This window comes from Phyllobates terribilis, unplaced genomic scaffold, assembly GCF_046119375.1.
Source record: "Phyllobates terribilis strain yellow unplaced genomic scaffold, ASM4611937v1 Scaffold_1__5_contigs__length_1240528914, whole genome shotgun sequence".
Classification (NCBI taxonomy): domain Eukaryota; kingdom Metazoa; phylum Chordata; class Amphibia; order Anura; family Dendrobatidae; genus Phyllobates; species Phyllobates terribilis.
The window spans coordinates 893,474,484-893,496,663 of record NW_027362761.1 but is presented as its reverse complement, the minus strand read 5'-3'; the positions used below and the strand labels follow the sequence as shown (position 1 = coordinate 893,496,663).

At 40.3% G+C, this 22,180-nt stretch overlaps 1 protein-coding gene across 4 annotated transcripts in view; it reads right to left on the bottom strand.

The window, feature by feature from the left end:
• The window catches only part of ZGRF1 (zinc finger GRF-type containing 1), a 140,123-nt gene that overhangs the window by 64,405 nt on the left and 53,538 nt on the right, over nucleotides 1-22,180 (bottom strand). For 3 of the 4 annotated variants that reach the window (XM_073640577.1, XM_073640567.1, XM_073640549.1), the window contains 8 exons: nucleotides 18,067-18,216; nucleotides 13,897-13,987; nucleotides 12,736-12,830; nucleotides 12,318-12,447; nucleotides 8,483-8,958; nucleotides 6,317-6,455; nucleotides 2,454-2,635; nucleotides 1,046-1,242 (listed from right to left, as the gene is read on the bottom strand). In XM_073640577.1, the coding sequence (XP_073496678.1) occupies nucleotides 1,046-1,242; nucleotides 2,454-2,635; nucleotides 6,317-6,455; nucleotides 8,483-8,958; nucleotides 12,318-12,447; nucleotides 12,736-12,830; nucleotides 13,897-13,987; nucleotides 18,067-18,216 (1,460 nt within the window). The remainder of the gene's footprint in view (nucleotides 1-1,045; nucleotides 1,243-2,453; nucleotides 2,636-6,316; nucleotides 6,456-8,482; nucleotides 8,959-12,317; nucleotides 12,448-12,735; nucleotides 12,831-13,896; nucleotides 13,988-18,066; nucleotides 18,217-22,180) is intronic. The other variant, XM_073640558.1, reaches the window with a different exon arrangement.

Genomic DNA, 22,180 nt, shown 5'->3' with positions numbered 1-22,180 from the left:
TACCATTTTTCACCACCTCTGTGTTCTAGTCATGGTTGCCAAATGTGCTGTGCTTACAAACTTCTGAACAGTAAGCTTGTAAGCACTGCAGTGAGATCGAGTGGGATTTCTGGAGCCTGCAACTCCTATTCCTGGCCACTTCTCTGCAGCCCCATCGCTAGACCATTGCTGCACAGGTAAGGCTGGGCAGTGATGCACTCCTGAAAAGGATAGATGAGAACAGCCCTTAAAAGTGTAAAATCACTAATGAAAGTGAATTAGAAAAATGATTTTAGTGCAGCTCCTAATCTTTTTTCTTTATAACTGAGGGAACACTTTAAAGTGGATCTTGAGGTTGGATCTTGACTGCTCGAATTTTTCTCTGGTTCACTCCACAGCCAGTGAAAAACTACAAAAGGGAAAAGCTCTTGCTATTAAGCGGTTCTGGGAAAGTTTAGGGAGGTAGGAAAGCTACAGAGTATCAGAGTCACACTGTCCATAGCATAAACACAAAGGTTTATACACAAAATGGGTTACGCATCACCCCCTTTAAAAGAAAAAAAAAAAAAAACACATGTGGCATATTTGCGATGTATTGAAATCTGTCAATCTTGAAATGTATTAGAATTATTTTAAATGATTTGCATATCTTATAACACCAAAATCTAAGCTTGTTTACGGCGCCATTTTTATGTAGATTGGGTACAGAGTATACATGAATGCGCTGACTGTTATCCGCACAGTTTAGAAAATATTTAAAATTGGTGATATAAATGTTATACATGAGAGGACGCATTATTATAAACACCATAAACATAACTGGTTAGATACTATGCTGGGTTGTACCATATGTTCTATAGGAGGAATTTGTTAAACAATTAACAAAGGTCTAAAAAATAAAAAGATCACTGTAACCCTCCTATATGCTAGAAGTTAAATAATATATGTTTATACAAGTCTAAAAGTATAGGTCTTAAAATATTTTACAATATTATTTTTTTATCTATAAGCGTTAATAGTTCTAAAGCCCAAATAGTGGATAATGTGTACAATAGTTAGCACATACCGAATAATGAGCTGGCTCTCCTCATACAAGTTTATATTCTGACATCTGACATAACTGGACAGACTCTTCATATCCGCCATGACCACTCTGGATTCAGGTTTGGCCCTCTCTTTATGTGTCCCTTTTACGTCATCCAGCCATTTAAAGAATTTACATTGTCTGGCTTTAGGAGCATCACAAGCAAAAAAGAAGCGCCCCTATTATAGACAGAAATGTGTGACAGAAATCATATGTGAAATTTTCTTCCTTGAAATGCAAATTTTACCAATGAAATAATTAGAAACACAAGAAAACAAGTGAAGCAGTTTCTCACAAACTTGTCTACAAAGAACATGCATATTCGGATGGGAGTTGAGGTTGCATATGTTTTTAGATGCTAAAGACTACTGCTACGTGTGAATAAACTCTTAAAGGGAAACGGTCACCAGGTTTTTGCCATATAATCTGAGAGCAACATAGTGGAGAAACTGATTCTGGTGATGTGTCGCTTACTGGGTTACTTAGTGTAGTTTTGCTAAAAATCACTGTTTTATCCGCAGGAGATTATCACTAGAGGACCAGTAACCCTGCTGCCAGGTAGTCCTCCATATTCATAAGCTCTGTATAACCCCGCCCCCACCACTGATTGGCAGCTTTCTGTGTACACTTCACATGGGCAGAGACCTGCCAATCAAAGGTGTGGGCAGCGTTATAGAGCCTCCACATTAAGATAACTGCTAGATCTGCAGAAGATAAAACCGTGATTTTATCAAAATGACAGCAAGCAGCTCAGTAAGTGACACATCCCAGTGATCAGGGTCTCTGCCTTTACATTATGCTGCTCTCAAATAGTGCAGCAAAAACCTGGCGGCAGATTCCCTTTAAGGGTAATGAAAACGCTTTTGTTTAGACCTCATTCAAACGTCCATTTTCACTTACGTGATCTTTGTTTTTCATGGACAGAACATGTACCCATAATAATCTGTGGAGCTCTTCAGATGTCTGTGTTTTTTCTGCGGACACCACCCCTTCTGTCCACAAAAAAAAAAAAATCACAGGGACTTTTTTGATCCAAGCCTTGGGTCAAAAACACCCATATAAGTCTATGGATCAATGAAAATCACAGACAGCACATGGATGGCATCTGTGTGTAATCTGTGTGCTGTCGGTGATTAACATTGTAATGTATAGGAGAAGCTTTGCAATTATTTATTTTTTCATTAAAAAAAGATCACTTATGGTAAAAAAGAAACACACTGACCAAACATTAATGAAAAAGGCCGCCATAGCAAGTACAGTAACAGTGTCCATACCCAGTATAAATCTTTTAATACAATTGTGAATTTGTTATGTATTTAATTAATATTTGTTTGTAGACTAACTCCATCACCTAATCTAAATGTATAGTACATGGAGAGGAAAAATTAACCTTGTTGGGGCCTTCTTTTCGGACCATTACAAGCTTAGCTCGTTGCTGATGAAGGCAAAAGGGAGAAGCATTATCTTTCCCATGTGTCTCGTCTCCACTTGAAGTATAGAAAGACATATCAACTTTGGAGAAGGCCTTGTGCAGTCTCTGTGACAGCTCGTACATTATTATATTTAAATGCTCTGCACAGAAAGAGGAAATGTGTTATAGTGACATTTGCTAAATGAATGAGATATTTCATAACTTATCATCTGCAACAATGGTGACACAAAACGCTTCAAATGTAAGAGCGACACCTGCAGGTCACAATGGGGTACTACAAATGTTCAAAGAGGAAAAAAACTTTCTACATTGCACTTAAAGGAAATCTGTCACCAGGTTTTTAGCACCAAATCTGAAAGCAGCATAATGTAGAGACAGAGACAATGATTCCAGTAATGTATCACTTACTGGGCTGCTTGCTGATTTGATAAAAATCACAGTTTTCTCAGCAGGAGATTATTATTAGAGGACTAGTAATCTACTGCCAGGTAGTAAAGCATATTCTTGAGCTCTGTATAACCCCGCCCACACTACCATACAACCCCACCTCTACCACTGATTGGCAGCAGTGGGGGCGGTTGCTCCGGGCCCCGCACTGAGGGGCCACCCAGAGTCACCACTACCCTGTCAGCTGTATCGGCATGCGCAGTTAAGCTGTGCGGTAGAGCAGGGAGACATGCTCTTCTTGCACTACCGCTCTTTCTGTAGTCCGCAGGCCACTTTATGCCTGCGGTCTATAGAACGACAGGGTGATGGAGTGACCGAGGCGCTGGCGCACAAACAAGAGGTCAGATTCCTGGAGCAGCGAGATTACGTCATTGTGCCGGGACTTTGACGTCCTGTGCGTGCACCAGCGCCTTGGCCACTCCGTCACCTGCAAGGCCCTCATCAGGATTCTGGATTAGTTGAGTATATGATGTTTTTTATCTTAATATAAATTTGTGGTGTGACAGTGGGGGCATCATAAGCAAAGAGGGATCCTCATACAGCGTGGAGGTACTGTGGGGGACCCTGAAACATTGTAGGGGGACCACCATAAATTGTAGAGACTACATCACATGATCTGGGCAAGTCCACTGGATGTAACTATGAAACACCTTGCTGTATGACAGCAAGTAGAGATCTTAAAAATATGAAAAACATATTCAAAAAGTTTAATGGACATATTTATAGTGTTTCCCTCATGGAAGAGCTTAATGTTCTGTAATAATAAGAATATTCTTAACACGACTTAATGAGAGATATATATATTGTAATGTAGCGACTTGCTGGCATTACGGTAATGGTCCAGGATGTGTTTTACCTGACCATGTACCTTCCTCCTCAGGTGACTGGTCACATGACTGTGACATAGCACAGGTCCTGCGCGCACAGAATGTCTGTCTGATCACATGACTGACATCAGAAAGGTCCTGTCTGTGTCTGTGTGCACGGGATGGATATATAAACCCTGCTTGATGGGAGACAGGTGTGTTCGGTGTGTTGGGCGTGAGGCCTGTTCCAGTGTGTGTGGGACACCGTGATACCGTGAAGACTGGCAGCCTGAAAGGTCGAGCCTGGATCTTGTGTAGATGCCAGTGGCCTTGGAAGGCAGCGGCTTGGTGAAGAGTCCGGAAAGGTGCAGACTGGATGTGTGTGAGTGAAACATTCCAGTAGCCTTAGACGGGAAGACCGCTAGAGACCCCCACCTGGGAAAGCCTTAAAGGCGGATTAAATGGACTGCAGCAACTAAACCCGGCAAAGGTAATACACTTTGTTATATGGACACTTATATAGACATTGCTATAGTGTTACCTTGCTGAAGGCTGTAACTTGGGCCAACTGGGCCTGTTTGCTACTTGAGAGACTTCGGGATGTGAAGTGTGTAAACATGCCGGTGATATACTAAGGAGGACTGTGTGATATGCGGTTTATGATAAGATAATAAACTGCTGTATTGAGAAAATACCAGAAGGACATTGCACGTGTGCCTAATTTACCCGTATATATACACACACACACACACACACACACACACACACACACACACACACACACAGTACAGACCAAAATTTTGGACACACCTTCTCATTTAAAGAAATTTCTGTATTTTCATGACTATGAAAATTGTACATTCACACTGAAGGCATCAAAACTATGAATTAACACATGTGGAATTATATACTTAACAAAAAAGAGTGAAACAACTGAAAATATGTCTTATATTCTAGGTTCTTCAAAGTAGCCACCTTTTGCTTTGATGACTGCTTTGCACACTCTTGGCATTCTCTTGATGAGCTTCAAGAGGTAGTCACTGGAAATGGTCTTCCAACAATCTTGAAGGAGTTCCCAGAGATGCTTAGCACTTGTTGGCCCTTTTGCCTTCACTCTGCGGTCCAGCTCACCCCAAACCATCTCGATTGGGTTCAGGTCTGGTGACTGTGGAGGCCAGGTCATCTGGCGTAGCACCCCATCACTCCCCTTTTTGGTCAAATAGCCCTTACACAGCCTGGAGGTGTGTTTGGGATCATTGTCCTGTTGAAAAATAAATGATGGTCCAACTAAACGCAAACCGGATGGAATAGCATGCAGCTGCAAGATGCTGTGGTAGCCATGCTGGTTCAGTATGCCTTCAATTTTGAATAAATCCCCAAAAGTGTCACCAGCAAAGCACCCCCACACCATCACACCTCCTCCTCCATGCTTCACGGTGGGAACCAGGCATGTAGAGTCCATCCGTTCACCTTTTCTGCGTCGCACAAAGACACGGTGGTTGGAACCAAAGATCTCAAATTTGGACTCATCAGACCAAAGCACAGATTTCTACTGGTCTAATGTCCATTCCTTGTGTTCTTTAGCCCAAACAAGTCTCTTCTGCTTGTTGCCTGTCCTTAGCAGTGGTTTCCTAGCAGCTATTTTACCATGAAGGCCTGCTGCACAAAGTCTCCTCTTAACAGTTGTTGAAGAGATGTGTCTGCTGCTAGAACTCTGTGTGCCATTGACCTGGTCTCTAATCTGAGATGCTGTTAACCTGCGATTTCTGAGGCTGGTGACTCGGATAAACTTATCCTCAGAAGCAGGGGTGACTCTTGGACTTCCTTTCCTGGGGGGGTCCTCATGTGAGCCAGTTTCTTTGTAGCGCTTGATGGTTTTTGCAACTGCACTTGGGGACACTTTCAAAGTTTTCCCAATTTTTCGCATTGACTGACCTTCATTTCTTAAAGTAATGATGGCCACTCGTTTTTCTTTACTTAGAATTTGTATTATGGCAAGAAAAAAGCAGCTAACAGTCGATTCAGTGGGACTATCAGCTGTGTATCCACCAGACTTCTGCACAACACAACTGATGGTCCCAACCCCGTTTATAAGGCAAGAAATCCCACTTATTACACCTGACAGGGCACACCTGTGAAGTGAAAACCATTTCCGGTGACTACTTCTTGAAGCTCATCAAGAGAATGCCAAGAGTGTGCAAAGCAGTCATCAAAGCAAAAGGTGGCTACTTTGAAGAACCTAGAATATAAGACATATTTTTAATTGTTTCACACTTTTTTGTTAAGTATATAACTCCACATGTGTTAATTCATAGTTTTGATGCCTTCAGTGTGAATGTACAATTTTCATAGTCCTGAAAACACAGAAAAATCTTTAAATGAGAAGGTGTGTCCAAACTTTTGGTCTGTACTGTGTGTGTGTGTGTGTGTGTGTGTGTGTGTGTGTGTGTGTGTGTGTGTGTGTGTGTGTGTGTGTGTGTATGTATGTGTATACACACACACACACACACACACACACATTCAGCTTCTACTCAGTTCTGAAAAATATATGAGACAACCCTTTCCCACCTGCAAGGCACGCACTGAAGACCTGCTTATAATGTGCCGGGGACTTGAATAAAGCTGGAATATGTATTTCTCTTTTAGGGACTGATGAAGACAGAACAATCTGCTTACATGGAAAGCCGAGTTCACCGGTCAGCATAATCTAGGGTTAATAAAATGGGATAGATGATCAGGATAGATAGAAATAACACCCACACATTAATCAATTGTTGCATATGAAAAGCAGCTATTACAATGAAACATACAAGACTAGTATTACCCATCAATATACATATAAATACACCCAACAGCCATAACAATAAAACCACTGACAGATTAAAGTACTATTTAATTTATTGTGATAATGGCACCTGTCAAGTGGTGGCATATAGTGATGATCGAGTATTTTTCATTAACCCTTTCCGGCGAGCACGCTCGGGTGCTCGCCGAGTATTTCGGAGTGCTCGGGATTACTTTTATTGTTGCCGCAGCTGCAAGTGTCACGGCTGTTAAACAGCTGTGACACATTCAGAGATCGACTGTCTCGATCACAAAATTAGAATATCATCAAAAAGTTAATTTATTTCAGTTCTTCAATACAGAAAGCGAAACTCATATTATATAAAGTCATTACAAACAGAGCGATCTATTTCAAGTGTTTATTTCTGTTAATGTTGATGATTATGGCTTACAACCAATGAAAACACAAAAGTCATTATCTCAGTAAATCAGAATAATTAACAAAAAACACCTGCAAAGGCTTCCTACGTGTTTAAAAAGGTCCCTTAGTCTGTTTCAGTAGGCTCCACAATCATGGAGAAGACTGCTGATTTGACAGATGTCCAGAAGGCAGTCATTGACACACTCCACAGGATCCCAGAGTTCCAATTTTCATTTGGAAGTCAAGGTCCCAGAGTCTGGAGGAAGAGTGGAGAGGCACACAATCCAAGCTGCTTGAGGTCTAGTGTGAAGTTTCCACAATCAGTGATGGTTTGGGGAGCCATGTCATCTGCTGGTGTAGGTCCACTGTTTTATCAAGACCAAAGTCAGCGCAGCCGTCTACCAGGAAATTTTAGAGCACTTCATGCTTCCCTGTGCCGACAAGCTTTTTGGAGAAGGAAAGGTCATTCTCCAGCAGGACTTGGCACCTGTCCACACTGCCAAAAGTACCAATACCTGGTTTAAAAACAACAGTATCACTGTGCTTGATTGGCCAGCAAACTCATCCGACCTTAACCCCATAGAGAATCTTTGTGGTATTGTCAAAAAAAAGATGAGAGACACCCAACCCAACAATGCAGACGAGCTGAAGGCTGCTATCAAAGCAACCTGGGCTTCCATAACACCTCCGCAGTGCCACAGGCTGATCGCCTCCATGCCACGCCGCATTGAAGCAGTAATTGATGCAAAAGGAGCCCCGACCAAGTATTGAGTGCATTTACTGAACATACATTTCAGTAGGCCAACATTTTGGATTTTAAAAACATTTTTCAAGCTGTTATAAAGTATTCCAATTTACTGAGATAATGACTTTTGTGTTTTCATTGGCTGCAAGCCATAATCATCAACATTAACAGAAATAAACACGTGAAATAGATCACTCTGTTTGTAATGACTCTACTGTATATAATATATGAGTTTCACTTTTTGTATTGAAGAGCTGAAATAAATTAACTTTTTGATGATATTCTATTTTAGTAAGAAGCACATATACATCTCTCTCTATCTATCCACACACACACATACACAGCAAGTATCATTGAACCAATGTTTTTATTCTCCTTAAGGCCAGTTTTGCATGTTAATATTTTTCTGATACATGAAAAACGTTCTCAGTGTGCTGGATTCACTTTTGATTCGTGTTGTTTTTTTTTTTTGTTTGTTTTTTTTTAATTTGTTGCATAAAAAAATTTTGGGCTTCTCTTATCAATTAAACAGTAAAATACAGAAAGCTCACAGATGTCATTTTTTATGGACAGATCAAAGAAGTTCTCTTTTTTTTTTTTCAGCTGACAAATGGTCCGCATAAAATAAAAAAAAAAAAAATGAATATGTGTAAAGACACAATCATTGTAATAGGTCCATGATCTGTGAGAGTAATGAAAAGCACATGTACCCAAAAAACGTATGTGTGAAGTAGCCCTAATAAGCAATGAGAATGCCAAGTGTTGCTACTTTATGGATCCATACCTGTTCATCTCCTGTGTTGTGTGAATGTAGACACTTCTTCTCTACAAGAGGCTGGAAACGATCAGATAGGGTATGGATTTGAGTGATAACCTCACCCCCTGATCCATTATCGCTATGATTATTGTAGCCAAGTCTACCCTTTAAGGGGGCAAGGCAAGGTGAAGCAGTTGGCGTCATATCATTATTCGGTATTTCGTCCGTTCTATCCTGGCTTCTGAATACACTTTGTGGATAGAAATCACTGTCCCCTTTGTCTACATTTTGTGCACTTTCAGGAGAAATGCTCTGATACACTGCCCATTTGCTTGACAGTATTTCTTGAGACACAATATTTCTGCTGTTTCTTAATGAGAAAGTACTGGGCATTAGCACTTTAGGGGTGTTGTAGGCAGCATCATCCACCTCATCATCTGGTACAGAGACATCTGTCAAATCCTTTATAAGACTGGACTGTACTTTAGTGGATTTCACAATATCTAAGTGAATAAAAAAATAAAATTATACATTATTAAATGGGTTTTCTACTATGGTATTGATGTCCTGTCACATGAATAGGAGCTAAGCTGCAGTACATGAGAGTGGCCACCAAACAATGTAGGGGGCGCTGGTGGTTCACTCCGTACACTGTTTAGAATTGTCCACTACCAGAGCTCGTATCAACTGATCAGTGAGGGTCCCAGGTGTCAGACCACTACTAATCGGATATTGGCGACCTATTTTATTGATAGGTCATCAATATCATAGTAGTGGAGAACTCCTTTATTTTACATATAACATGTGCATTTGGATATTTTGTAAGTATATAAAACTGTAGGCAACCTTTTCATGAATATATAGTACAGACCAAAAGTTTGGACACACCTTCTCATTTAAAGATTTTTCTGTATTTTCATGACTATGAAAATTGTACATTCACACTGAAGGCATCAAAACTATGAATTAACACATGTGGAATTATATACTTAACAAAAAAGTGTGAAACAACTGAAAATATGTCTTATATTCTAGGTTCTTCAAAGTAGCCACCTTTTGCTTTGATGACTGCTTTGCACACTCTTGGCATTCTCTTCATGAGCTTCAAGAGGTAGTCACCGGAAATGGTTTTCACTTCACAGGTGTGCCCTGTCAGGTTTAATAAGTGGGATTTCTTGCCATATAAATGGGGTTGGGACCATCAGTTGTGTTGTGCAGAAGTCTGGTGCATACACAGCTGATAGTCCTACTGAATAGACTGTTAGAATTTGTATTATGGCAAGAAAAAAGCAGCTAAGTAAAGAAAAACGAGTGGCCATCATTACTTTAAGAAATGAAGGTCAGTCAGTCCAAAAAATTGGGAAAACTTTGAAAGTGTCCCCAAGTACAGTTGCAAAAACCATCAAGCGCTACAAAGAAACTGGCTCACATGAGGTCCGCCCCAGTTAAGGAAGACCAAGAGTCACCTCTGCTTCTGAGGATAAGTTTATCCGAGTCACCAGCCTCAGAAATCTCAGGTTAACAGCAGCTCAGATTAGAGACCAGGTCAATGCCACACAGAGTTCTAGCAGCAGACACATCTCTTCAACAACTGTTAAGAGGAGACTTTGTGCAGCAGGCCTTCATGGTAAAATGGCTGCTAGGAAACCACTGCTAAGGACAGGCAACAAGCGAAGAGACTTGTTTGGGCTAAAGAACACAAGGAATGGACATTAGACCAGTGGAAATCTGTGCTTTGGTCTGAGGAGTCCAAATTTGAGATCTTTGGTTCCAACCACAGTGTCTTTGTGCGACGCAGAAAAGGTGAACGGATGGACTCTACATGCCTGGTTCCCACTGTGAAGCATGGAGGAGGAGGTGTGATGGTGCTTTGCTGGTGACACTGTTGGGGATTTATTCAACATTGAAGGCATACTGAACCAGCATGGCTACCACAGCATCTTGCAGCGGCATGCTATTCCATCCGGTTTGCGTTTAGCTGGACCATCATTTATTTTTCAACAGGACAATGACCCCAAACACACATCCAGGCTGTGTAAGGGCTATTTGACCAGGACAGAGAGTGATGGGGTGCTACGCCAGATGACCTGGCCTCCACAGTCACCAGACCTGAACCCAATCGAGATGGTTTGGGGTGAGCTGGACCGCAGAGTGAAGGCAAAAGGGCCAACAAGTGCTAAGCATCTCTGGGAACTCCTTCAAGATTGTTGGAAGTCCATTTCCGGTGACTACCTCTTGAAGCTCATCAAGAGAATGCCAAGAGTGTGCAAAGCAGTCATCAAAAGCAAAAGGTGGCTACTTTGAAGAACCTAGAATATAAGACATATTTTCAGTTGCTTCACACTTTTTTGATAAGTATATAATTCCACATGTGTTAATTCATAGTTTTGATGCCTTCAGGGTGAATGTACAATTTTCATAGTCATGAAAATACAAAAAAATCTTTAAATGAGGTGTGTCCAAACTTTTGGTCTGTACTGTATCTACAACATTCTGTGGCTCCCAAAAATATAATCCTCAAATCAAATTCCCAAACAATCTTTCTTGGGGTACTTTGTGTAACGGTATAGAAAACAAGTCATTTATTTTCTACATTTTAGTGATACAGTACACAGACCAGGATCAGCCACAACTTTAAAACAACTGACATAGGAAGTGAATAACTGATTTGTTACAATGGCGCCCTGTCAAGGGGTGGGATATATTAAGCAGTGAATGATAAGAGAGTTTCGATAAAATTTTAAATTTGATGTGTTGGAAGCAAGAAAAAAGATACATGGCTTTAACAAGGTCGATGGTGATTACAGTGGTTGTCACTACTTGGACAACCCCTTCTAAGTGCCTATGTTTCACCCCAGTAAAATAATAACACCTATACTCACCTTCAGTGCCATTCCAGCGGTTGTCCGTATTGGCTCTCCCGGGGCTTGCGTGACATTGTTATGTCATGAGATCCTTGTGGCAAATCAGCAGTCGCTTCACTCTCCTCTCCTACGGACATGTAATGGACATCCAGAAAATGTGAGAGCAGACGCAGCTCTGACTTCCTCCGGATGTCTTGAAGGCTCCGAAGGAGCAGAGAGTGAACCCAAATTGTCAGAGTAGTGGACAGCCCCTCCAGAATGGCAGGTCTTTGGGTTGTTGCCAGTATGCCGGTACCAGCGACAAGGCTTGGGGGCTCCCAAATGTATGTGAGGAGTAAAGACTAACCCCTGTGGTCCAATCCCATAGAAGAGTTACTGAAAAAGGTAATGCTAACCATGATAGAAAAGTGTCAGAATACACAAGTTATAGCACCTGGCTGAGCGTATGGCTGTGAAGCTTCATAGTACACCATATGAGGCAAGTGGTTTTCATTTAGTGGTTGATTGGTGCATTTACAAACTCATCAGACATGCTCCTTAGGAATTAAGAGATCACCAGCTTCTCCAAACAAACATTGTGTATAATAATCTCTTTATTGTTAAAATACATCTAAATTTTTTTTTTTTTTTTTTTAAATCAAGCAACTACAGAAATAGTGTTAAGAAATTTTAACCTAATTTGTGCGTCAAAAGTTCCTGTATAGACCACTATTCTCACAACAGACTAGAAACTCTGTGTAGCGGATATTCCTATCATGCTCCCACCAGTCCCAGGTGCTCGCAGATGGACATATGGCTGGCAATACGACTGCAGAATCAGACTACACAGGGATTGTTTGTAGTCTGTAACCTTGGAAACATATAGGTCTGCAGAGGACATCCAGATACTAAAGAGATTTTTAATTAAGACGATCTGTAAAGTTGCTTTTTATTCTAAAGACTTTGCAACAATGAAAACAAATTTGTGATAAAAAGATGGAATTGCATCAAGCTCTTACAGTTTTGTTGCAGTGAATCTGAAGAGTCCCGTAACTGTACTGGAGTGTTCTCAGCTACATACATGCCTAGATTTGGTCTTAGGAAAAAAGGACGGAATTTTTCAGATGAACTCTGTGTTGGTGTCTTCACCTGAACAGTAACCAGAATATATTATCAAGAACGTATATTATAAATAAAAAAACAAAAAAAAAAAAAAAACATCTGAACAGATCAACGCGAAGAAGATAAAATATGATGCAAATTTGAAAAATCTATCATCTTGGTATAAACAGAAACATCCCAAACAGTACAATGATATTTTACAGATACTATGTACGATAATTCACCAGTTAGTAGGCAAGTGATGTAAAGATATTTTGTAATTTACACATTGGATTCACGACATCAGTAAGTTGATACTGCGCAAAGCATACTGACCTTATTAGACTTGTTTGCCGAGTGCTGTGACAATTCCCAATCCCAGTCTGAACCTGGAGTTCCCACAGTCCACTCAGGGAGACGATTTTGCATGGCTGTAATAGTGAATAAGACAATATTAATGTTCAGAAAAGAAATGCTCTTCCATTACTGTTAAAAATCAATTACTTTATTATGCTTTGCTTATACAGCACCATCATATTCCACAGCGCTTTACAGACATTACCATCACTGTCCCCATTGGGGCTCACAATATAGATTCCCTATCAGTATGTGTTTGGAGTGTGTGAGGAAACCGGAGAACCCGGAGGAAACCCATGCAAACACGGGGAGAACATACAAACTCCTTGCAGATGTTGTCCCTAGTGAGATTTGAACGTAGGAGCCCAAAAAGACAGCGCTAATCACTGAGCCACTATGAGTGTCTGTTCTGACAAAAACGTCCAGAAATGATCTGCGTTATCTGGAGAGGTGTAAATGAATGTATGCCTCATTCTGAAAATGGATGGGGACTATAATTCACACTGGGTCATTACCAGCAATGAAAAAAAGTGTGGCGTTCCAATATCTACCTTGTGCAAAATGGGCTTTCGTTTAGTCTTCATCTTAAAGGGAATTTGTCACCAAGTTTTTGCTCCCCTAATATGAGAGCTGCATGATGTAGGGCAAACCCAGATTATAGACTTGTGTCACTTACTGGGCTGCTTATTGCATTTTTGATAAAAATCGCTGTTCTCTCTGCTGCAGAGCTACGGTACCAGTTCTCCAAATGTTTAGCTTTGTATATCCCTGCCCACAACACTGATTGACAGATGTGTGTACACTGTGCATAGGCAGAAAGCTGAAATCAGTGATGGGAGCAGTGTTATATAGAACTCATGAATATGGAGGACTACATTGCAGTAGGTTTTTTTCTAGCCCTCAAGTGATAATCTGCTGATAAAACTGTGATTTTGCAGCAAGCAGCTTAGTAAGTGACATATCGCTGCCTAGTTTATGCAGCAAAAACCTGGTGACAAATTCCCTTTAAATGTAAAAACTGCTAACGAATATCTATTTTTATAATTCAATAAGTTAGAGCATTACAGGCATACATAAAACAATTATAACCTTGTATCCACAATACGTTTAGTCTCTACAACATATTCCTCTGTAAATTACCATCATAGGGACCTGGAATGTGCCTGGATCCAGATTCAAAATGAACATTCCATGTAAAGGATGTTTCCACATTGGTAGTGTTACTGGAAACCTAATAAAAAGGGTGGTAAAAAGATAATCATTAATATTGATAGTCACCCGCACAGTGATAAAGGTCTTCTTTTAAAAAAAATGTGAACCAAGTCATTATACACTGAATGGCCATACCATAGAGTGTTTTCTATTCCGTGGTTCATGGCAGACTCAGTGGAACAGATCATGCTGCATATGAAGGCTAGCTGCCCAACATAAATGCCAAGTACAATTAGTGGTCATGAAAAGGCCTCACACACACCAAAAGAGAATATGGGGCACTCACCACTGATGTAAAATCAAGCGTTTTCCCCCCCTTATTGTAGTCTCACATTACATCAGGGAATAGAGACATATCAGCTAACAGCCATTTCATGTGCGAACCACACTTCCTCTAAGCCAAGTCACTTACCGCTTTAAATATGGCATACCAAAGCTTGTTAAAGGGATTGTCCGGGCATAGGTATTTTATGATCTATCTACAGCATAGGTCATCAATTGAAGATCGGTCCGATACCCTTGCCCATACCAAGCAGCTGTTTGGGTTTTTTTTTGCTCTTGAGGAAGTTGGATGTAAACACTTTGAACGGAGCAGCTGAGCCCAGCTTTGAGCACAGTGTAGCAGCCACTGCCTACTACTGCAGCACAGATTAAATGCAAAAGAATACTGCGCTGCAGCACTCGGCAGCGGCCGCTACACTGTGCTCAAGAGCTTCATTCAAAGGGTTTACATCTGGCCGCCTCAAAAAGCTGATCGGTGGGGGCACCGAATGTCATTGACCTTATTTATTAATAGTATTTATTTTACTTATATAACGCCATTAGTTCCACAATGCTTTACAGACATCATCATCACTGTCCCCATTGGGGCTCACAATCTAGATTCCTTATCAGTAGGTCTTTGGAGTGTGGGAGGAAAAGGGAGAACCCGGAGGAAACCCACGAAAACACGGGGAGAACATACAAACTCCTTGCAGATGTTGTCCTTGGTGGGATTTGAACCCAGGACCCCAGCGCTGCAAAGTAACAGTGCTAACCACTGAGCCACCGTGCTGCCTATAGAGTATACTGTAGATAGGTCAAATACCTAAGCTTCTTCAATTACAAAAGTATTAAAAAAAGATAGATACATAACATACTTAAAAAAAAACAAAAAACAAAGCCAAGTGTGCTCATTCCTATAAAAAATACCAGCATTAGAATACATTCATGAAGAAACAGACTGAGATCGTTATGGTCATTTAGACCTCCTGGAACTAATGCTTCTGTCCTTAATAGGAGCTCTGCTTGCTTTTTAATAGTAAATTATGTCTATTGCTCCCACTAATTCAATTTCTTTTGTTTTTTCCAATCCGATCATTTTTTATTGGGAAAGATATCAAGATACATTCACATTTTAATTTGTTTTTGGGACCAATCAAAACTAAATGAAAGAAAGACACAAATAAAAAAACATAAGTCCACCAAATACAAACCGGTTCATATAGCGTTCATCGTAGGTATTATTATATTATCATTCGCTTACTACAAATTACATATACGAATATAAATATAAATGAATACCATCTGACTGCTTGTGTATTGCATTAACATACAGATAATTACAGCATTTACATGTAATTATTTATGAGCCTTTTGTTTTCCAAGATGTAACACTTTGGGTGTGTAAGTTATGGACTTGAGATGAGTTAGGAGATTTTACAGGTTCATGACAAGGAGATGTACAGACAGTCTATCATAGTGTTTCTGAGAAGGCTTTCTGATGCAATCCCTGGAGTAGTTAACGACTGCTCCCATAGCTTTATAAAAGTTTTAAGGACGTTTCTTTTAATATATGTTCCCCCTTTCCATACATAAGACATTATTTAGTTTGGATTTTTTCTTCTATCGTTGGGGGGGGATTTTTCCATCCAGTGTAGTGCTAAAAGTTTTCTAGTTTGAAATAGTACTCGAGAGATGGCTATAGGCGAATCCGAATCCAGCCCCTCCTCCAACAGACCAAGTATGCAGATTTTAGGTTCCAACTGTATATGGATTCCAAACAAAGATTTTATTATGTCAAATACCCCCTTCCAATAGTTCCCAATGTTTACATACTCCCACATCACGTGCATTAAATGAGCGTCGTTTTTCCCACATCTTGGACACAGGTTGGCCACTCGTATACCAATTTTAAATAGGGTACTCCGGGTCTTATATACTCAATGATTTGGGACAGTCTTCACTACTTAAATTTCTGGAAGCCTAAAACGTACATGTGATGCAGATCACATCCATAAAAACTACGTATATGTTATACTGTATCAACCTAGCGAAACCCTTCCCTGATCACTAAAACGCCTATACATCAGTGGCATGGTTTGGATAGGAAACATTTACAGTCGTATATCACTGTACAGTGGTGTGAAAAAGTGTTTGCCCCCTTCCTGATTTCTTATTCTTTTGCATGTTTGTCAGACTTAAATGTTTCAGATCACAAAACAAATTTAAATATTAGACAAAGATAGAACACGTAAACTAAAAGATTGTCTAAAAGTCAATACCAAGTGTTTCTCCATGTTTACTATCTTTTTTCTCAACAGAAAATTTCTAACCCCAAAAATCACATGATTTTACATCAGTGGTGAGAGCCCGTTTTTTTTTTTCATTCACTTTTGCTTGTATTGGACCAATTTCACAAGGTTGAGCACCACATCAGATGTAATATAAGCTGCTGATTGATGTGCCAGACGACCCGGTCAGTGTCAGGGCCTACTTATGTTGTTCTCTTCTTAGAATAAAATATGCATATCATCCCACAATTCAGGACCATACTCCAGTCCATAAGGTTCAGTACTGTCTGTATTCCCCACTAGCAGGCAGGGCTGTGGAGTCAGAGTCGTGGAGTCAGAGTCGTGGAGTCTGTGTCCATTTTGGTGGAGTTGGAATCGGAGTTGGTATAAAATGGACCGACTACTAAAATATATAATAAATTGGGTACAGTAGTTCAATGCAGCTTGTGGGGAATATTTTTTCATAAGAATTTGTGAAAGTTATGAAATGTCCTATAAATGTCTGTCCTGTTCCTGATCTAAGGGTCTAGACTTTTAGCTGAGATGAATCTGTGCTACAGTAAATGTATCACTTAAACATGAGCCATGTATGAGGGAGTCGTGGTCATGGAAATTGAGGAGTCGGAGGTTTGGCTTACTGACTCCACAGCCCTGCTAGCAGGAGAAATGGGACAGACATACCATATCTGCCGGATCATGCTGTACACACTGTATACATACTATACAAGAACATGACGGTATTAATGTCTACTTAGGAATGCATTGCCACCATATTGAGAATCCATGACACACATCGTAAATATGCCAATATTCTTCAGGCCAAAGGTTATTTTTTTATTTCTCAAATTATTGATGCCTAATTGGCCAACTTTTATCTTGAAAAACTTCAATTTTAATCCAGTGCAAGTAAACTTATAACAATGTATAATTATGTAATTCTATTCCTCTGGATGTTTAAGGGAACCTATCAGGTCCACCAAACCGCCACCATTAGGTTACAAGGCAATTCCTGCAAAAAGTAGCGTTATTTTTCATATGCTAATTGGTTAGGACTAGTCTGCCTTTGTTATGATGCCCATGGGTGGAAGTGACGCCTTCCTCACTGTCCCCATCACTTCAGTGCTGGCATCAGACCCTGTAATCAGACCCCCTCAGTGTGATTGACTGATTATCCCCAGAGACCTCCTCAGTGCTGGACCTAGAGTCTATAATCACTTTCCCTCTGGCGTGACTGACAATTTCCTTACTGTCCTAGTCATCTCTTCAATGTAGGGTGGCATAAATTTTGCTACACTGATGAAATGACAGGGGCAGTGAGGAAGACTTCAATCATGCCGCGGTAGAACTATTCTGTGGGAGGTGATGCCTGCTGGACCAGTCCTAGCAAATTAACAAATGAAGAGTAACACATTAAAAGTTGATTTTGCAAAGGTATGAATGTTTATCTGGGATATCCCACAATGCAGGAATTGACCTATGTGTCTTGTTGATGGCGGTTTGGGGAACCTGATAAGTTCCCTTTAACCTATACGTAAAATACTTGTACCTGTGTGATGTCACCCAGAATGTATGTGGGTGATGGGAGAGAACTACTGGATGATGCAGCGCATTGACGTCTGTCTGGAGGGTTGTGGTGTCTAGTTATAACTGCACTAGATACCGATCCTTTCAGTTTGTGACTGTGAATCTCAACTGGCTTGATTATAAAAAAAAAAAAAAAAATGCCGTTACATTGAGACTATGTAGAACAGTAACTTTAAAAATACAACCCTTGGCAAAAATTATGGAATCACCAGGCTCGGAGGATGTTCATTCAGTTATTTAATGTTGTTGAAAAAAAAGAGATCACAGACGTGGCACAAAACTAAAGTCATTTCAAATGGCAACTTTAGGGCTTTAAGAAACACAAAGTAATCAAGATTAAAAATGTGGTACTCAGTAAGGGTAATTTTTTTCAGACCAAGCAGAGGGAAAAAATTATGGAATCACTCAATTCTGAGGAAAAAATTATGGAATCACCCTGTAAATTTTCATTTCCAAAACTAACACCTGCATCAAATTAGATCTGCTCGTTAGTCTGCATCTAAAAAGGAGTGATCACACCTTGGAGAGCTGTTGCACCAAGTGGACTGACATGAATCATGGCTACAACACGATAGATGTCAATTGAAACAAAGGAGAGGATTATCAAACTCTTAAAATAAGGTAAATCATCACGCAATGTTCCAAAAGATGTTGGTTGTTCACAGTCAGCTGTGGCTAAAATCTGGACCAAATACAAACAACATGGGAAGGTTGTTAAAGGCAAACATACTGGTAGACCAAGGAAGACATCAAAGCGTCAAGACCGGAAACTTAAAGCAATATATCTCCAAAACAGGAAATGCACAACAAAACAAATGAGGAACGAATGGGAGGAAACTGGAGTCAATGTCTGTGACCGAACTGTAAGAAACCGCCTAAAGGAAATGGGATTTACATACAGAAAAGCTAAACATAAGCCATCATTAACACCTAAACAGAAAACACAAGGTTACAATGGGCTAAGGAAAAGCAATCATGGACTGTGGATGACTGGATGAAAGTCATAATCGGTGATGAATCGCGAATCTGCATTGGGCAAGGTGATGATGCTGGAACTTTGGTTTTGTGCCTTTCCAATGAGATTTATATAGATGACTGCATGACGAGAACATGCAAATTTCCACAGTCATTGATGATATGGGGCTGCATGTCAGGTAAAGGCACTGGGGAGATGGCTGTCATTACATCTTCAATAAATGCCCAAGTTTACATTGATATTTTGGACAGTTTTCTTATCCCATCAATTGAAAGGATGTTTGGGGATGATGACATCATTTTTCAAGATGATAATGCATCCTGCCATAGAGCAAAAACTGTGAAAACATTCCTTGAAAGAAGACACATAAGGTCAATGTCATGGCCTGCAAATAGTCCGGATCTCAATCCAATTGAAAATCTTTGGTGGAAGTTGAACATGGTCCATGACAAGGCTCCAACCTGCAAAGCTGATCTGGCAACAGCAATCAGAGAAATTTGGAGCCAGATTGATGAAGAGTACTGTTTGTCACTCATTAAGTCCATGCCTCAGAGACTGCAAGCTGTTATTAAAGCCAGAGGTGGTGCAACAAAATACTAGTGATGTATTGGAGTGTTCTTTTGTGTGTTTGTTTTTCATGATTCCATAATTTTTTCCTCTGAATTGAGTGATTCCATAGTTTTTCCCTCTGCTTGGTCTGAAATAAATTACCCTTACTGAGTACCACATTTTTAATCTTGATTTCTTTTAGTGTTTCTTAAAGCCCTAAAGTTGCCATTTGAAATGACTTTAGTTTTGTGCCATGTCTGTGATCTGCTTTTTTTCAACAACATTAAACAACTGAATGAACATCCTCCGAGCCCGGTGATTCCATAATTTTTGCCAGGGGTTGTATAATGGTGAAAAAAGCATTTGACGCCCAAGGGCCTGTGCACACGTTGCAGATATACCGCATTTTTTTCTGCGCAGATTTGTCGCAAAATCTGATGCCAGCAAAGTGAATGAGAAACCTGAAGTGTCATGCACACGGAGTATTTTTGACTTGCAGATTTGGTGCAGAAAATTATCTGCAGCATTTCAATTCTCTGTGCGTTTTTCACCCATTGAATCCACTGAAAAAACACAGGTAAAAATGCAACATTTTTGAAGCTGCATTTTCCTGCCAAGAGAAGAAGAAATTGTGGAGAAATTTCTGCAATCAAATACTCAACCTGTGCACATACCCTAACGGTGGAAAAACAGATCGGTGCAGCACATTGTTGAAATGCTTGTACTGAATTAAACTTTTTAAAACATAACACTGCATAAAAAAAATTACATTGAGTGAGTAAATGTACTATATGAATGTTGGTGGGATCAGCCGAGCATCTAATACAGGGGTCGGGAACCTCAGGCCCATGGGCTGTTTACGGACCTCGATGACCTGTTATCCGGCCCCTGGGCAGATTCCCGGGGACTGTAATACTTGGGCCGGCAGCTGTATATTGCCGGCCCATTAATTTCTTCTTGCTCTATGTGCATGCACACGCAGCATTCACTGCTGAACGCTGAGGCGCGTGCAATGAAAGATTACGTCCTGACACCAGTGCCAGGATGTATTTTGTGGGCAGAGTAGGTGCACAATTTGTCCGGCCCTCGATGGATGGTATAAACATCCAAATGGCCCTTGGCAGAAAAGATTCCCCAACCAGATTTAATAAGTAAGGTGGACTCCTGACTCCCCCACCCCTTCCCCATACGTTGGGGACTAGGAGAGAAAGATCTGGCATGTTGGATTGGACCTGTTTAACATACACAATCTTTTTGTTCTGACATGAGATACTGTAAGTTGCCACCAGAGATGTCTAGCAGAGGCTTACTCACCTCTCTCTATTGAGAACACATGCACGCACAGATGAGCCGAGCGTGCGTGTGTATGGGGAGCTGGAAAAAAATAGCTTCACCCCCTTTATTCTACAGATCAGTGGGGATCTTAGGAGTGGCTCCACCAACAATAAAGTGATGCCATATCCTAGCTATATGAGATGGGAAAGCAACCATTAACATGAGTTCTGACTAAATCAGAACCATTGAGCCTATGTACAAGCATAAAACATTAGATAAGAAGACAATAGATCGGATAGGAACCTCTGTACAGGACAGCTAAACATATCCCCCAGAAGCAAGGTAAGAGTTATACAGTTAAATCCAAAAATATTTGGACAGTGACACAAGTTTTGGCTGTTTACCAAAACATATTCAAGTTACATAATCAATATGGGCTCAATATGGGCTGAAAGTGCAGCCTCTCCGCTTAAGGCCACGGTCACATGCTTAGTATTTCACATCAGTATTTGTAAGCCAAATCCAGGAGTGGGTGGAAATTCCAAAAGTGGTGATGTGTTTCTATTATACTTTTCCTATGATTGTGCCACTCCTGGTTTTTGCTTACAGATATGGATGTAAAATACTGAATAGTGAATGCGTGAACGTGGTTTATATATGAGGGTATTCACATCCTAATTGAATTAATGTTTAGGTATTACAACTCTTTAATATGTAGCTGCTTCTTTTTAAAGGGAACAAAAGTAATTGGACAATTATTTCAAAAGCTCTTTAATGGGCTATTCCTTTGTTAATCCATCATCAATTAAGCAGGTAAAGGGTCTAAAGCGAATTCCAGGTGTGGTATTTGCATTTGGAAGCTGTTGCTGTGAACCCACAACATGCGGTCAAAGGAGTTCGGTCAACAGTTTGGTACATTCTGCAAAGAAAGAATGCACTTGCGGGCTTGGCAACTCAAAAAGGCATGGAAGTCCACCGAAGACAACAATGGTGGAGGATTGCAGAATCCTTCCCATGGTAAAGAAAAATCGCTTCATAACATCCACCCAAGTGAAAAAACACTCTTACAGGAAGTAGGTGTCTCAGTATTTAAAGATGTATTACCATCTCCAAGATCCTATCCCAATATGTAGTAGGTGTAGTAGTAATAATAATAATAATAATAATAATAATAATAATAATAATAATAATAGCAAATATCTCCAATTAGAAATGTAGTATAGTTTTTTATGATTCGCTATGTCTCTTTCCTCATGTGCAGGCATTGCAGGACCTT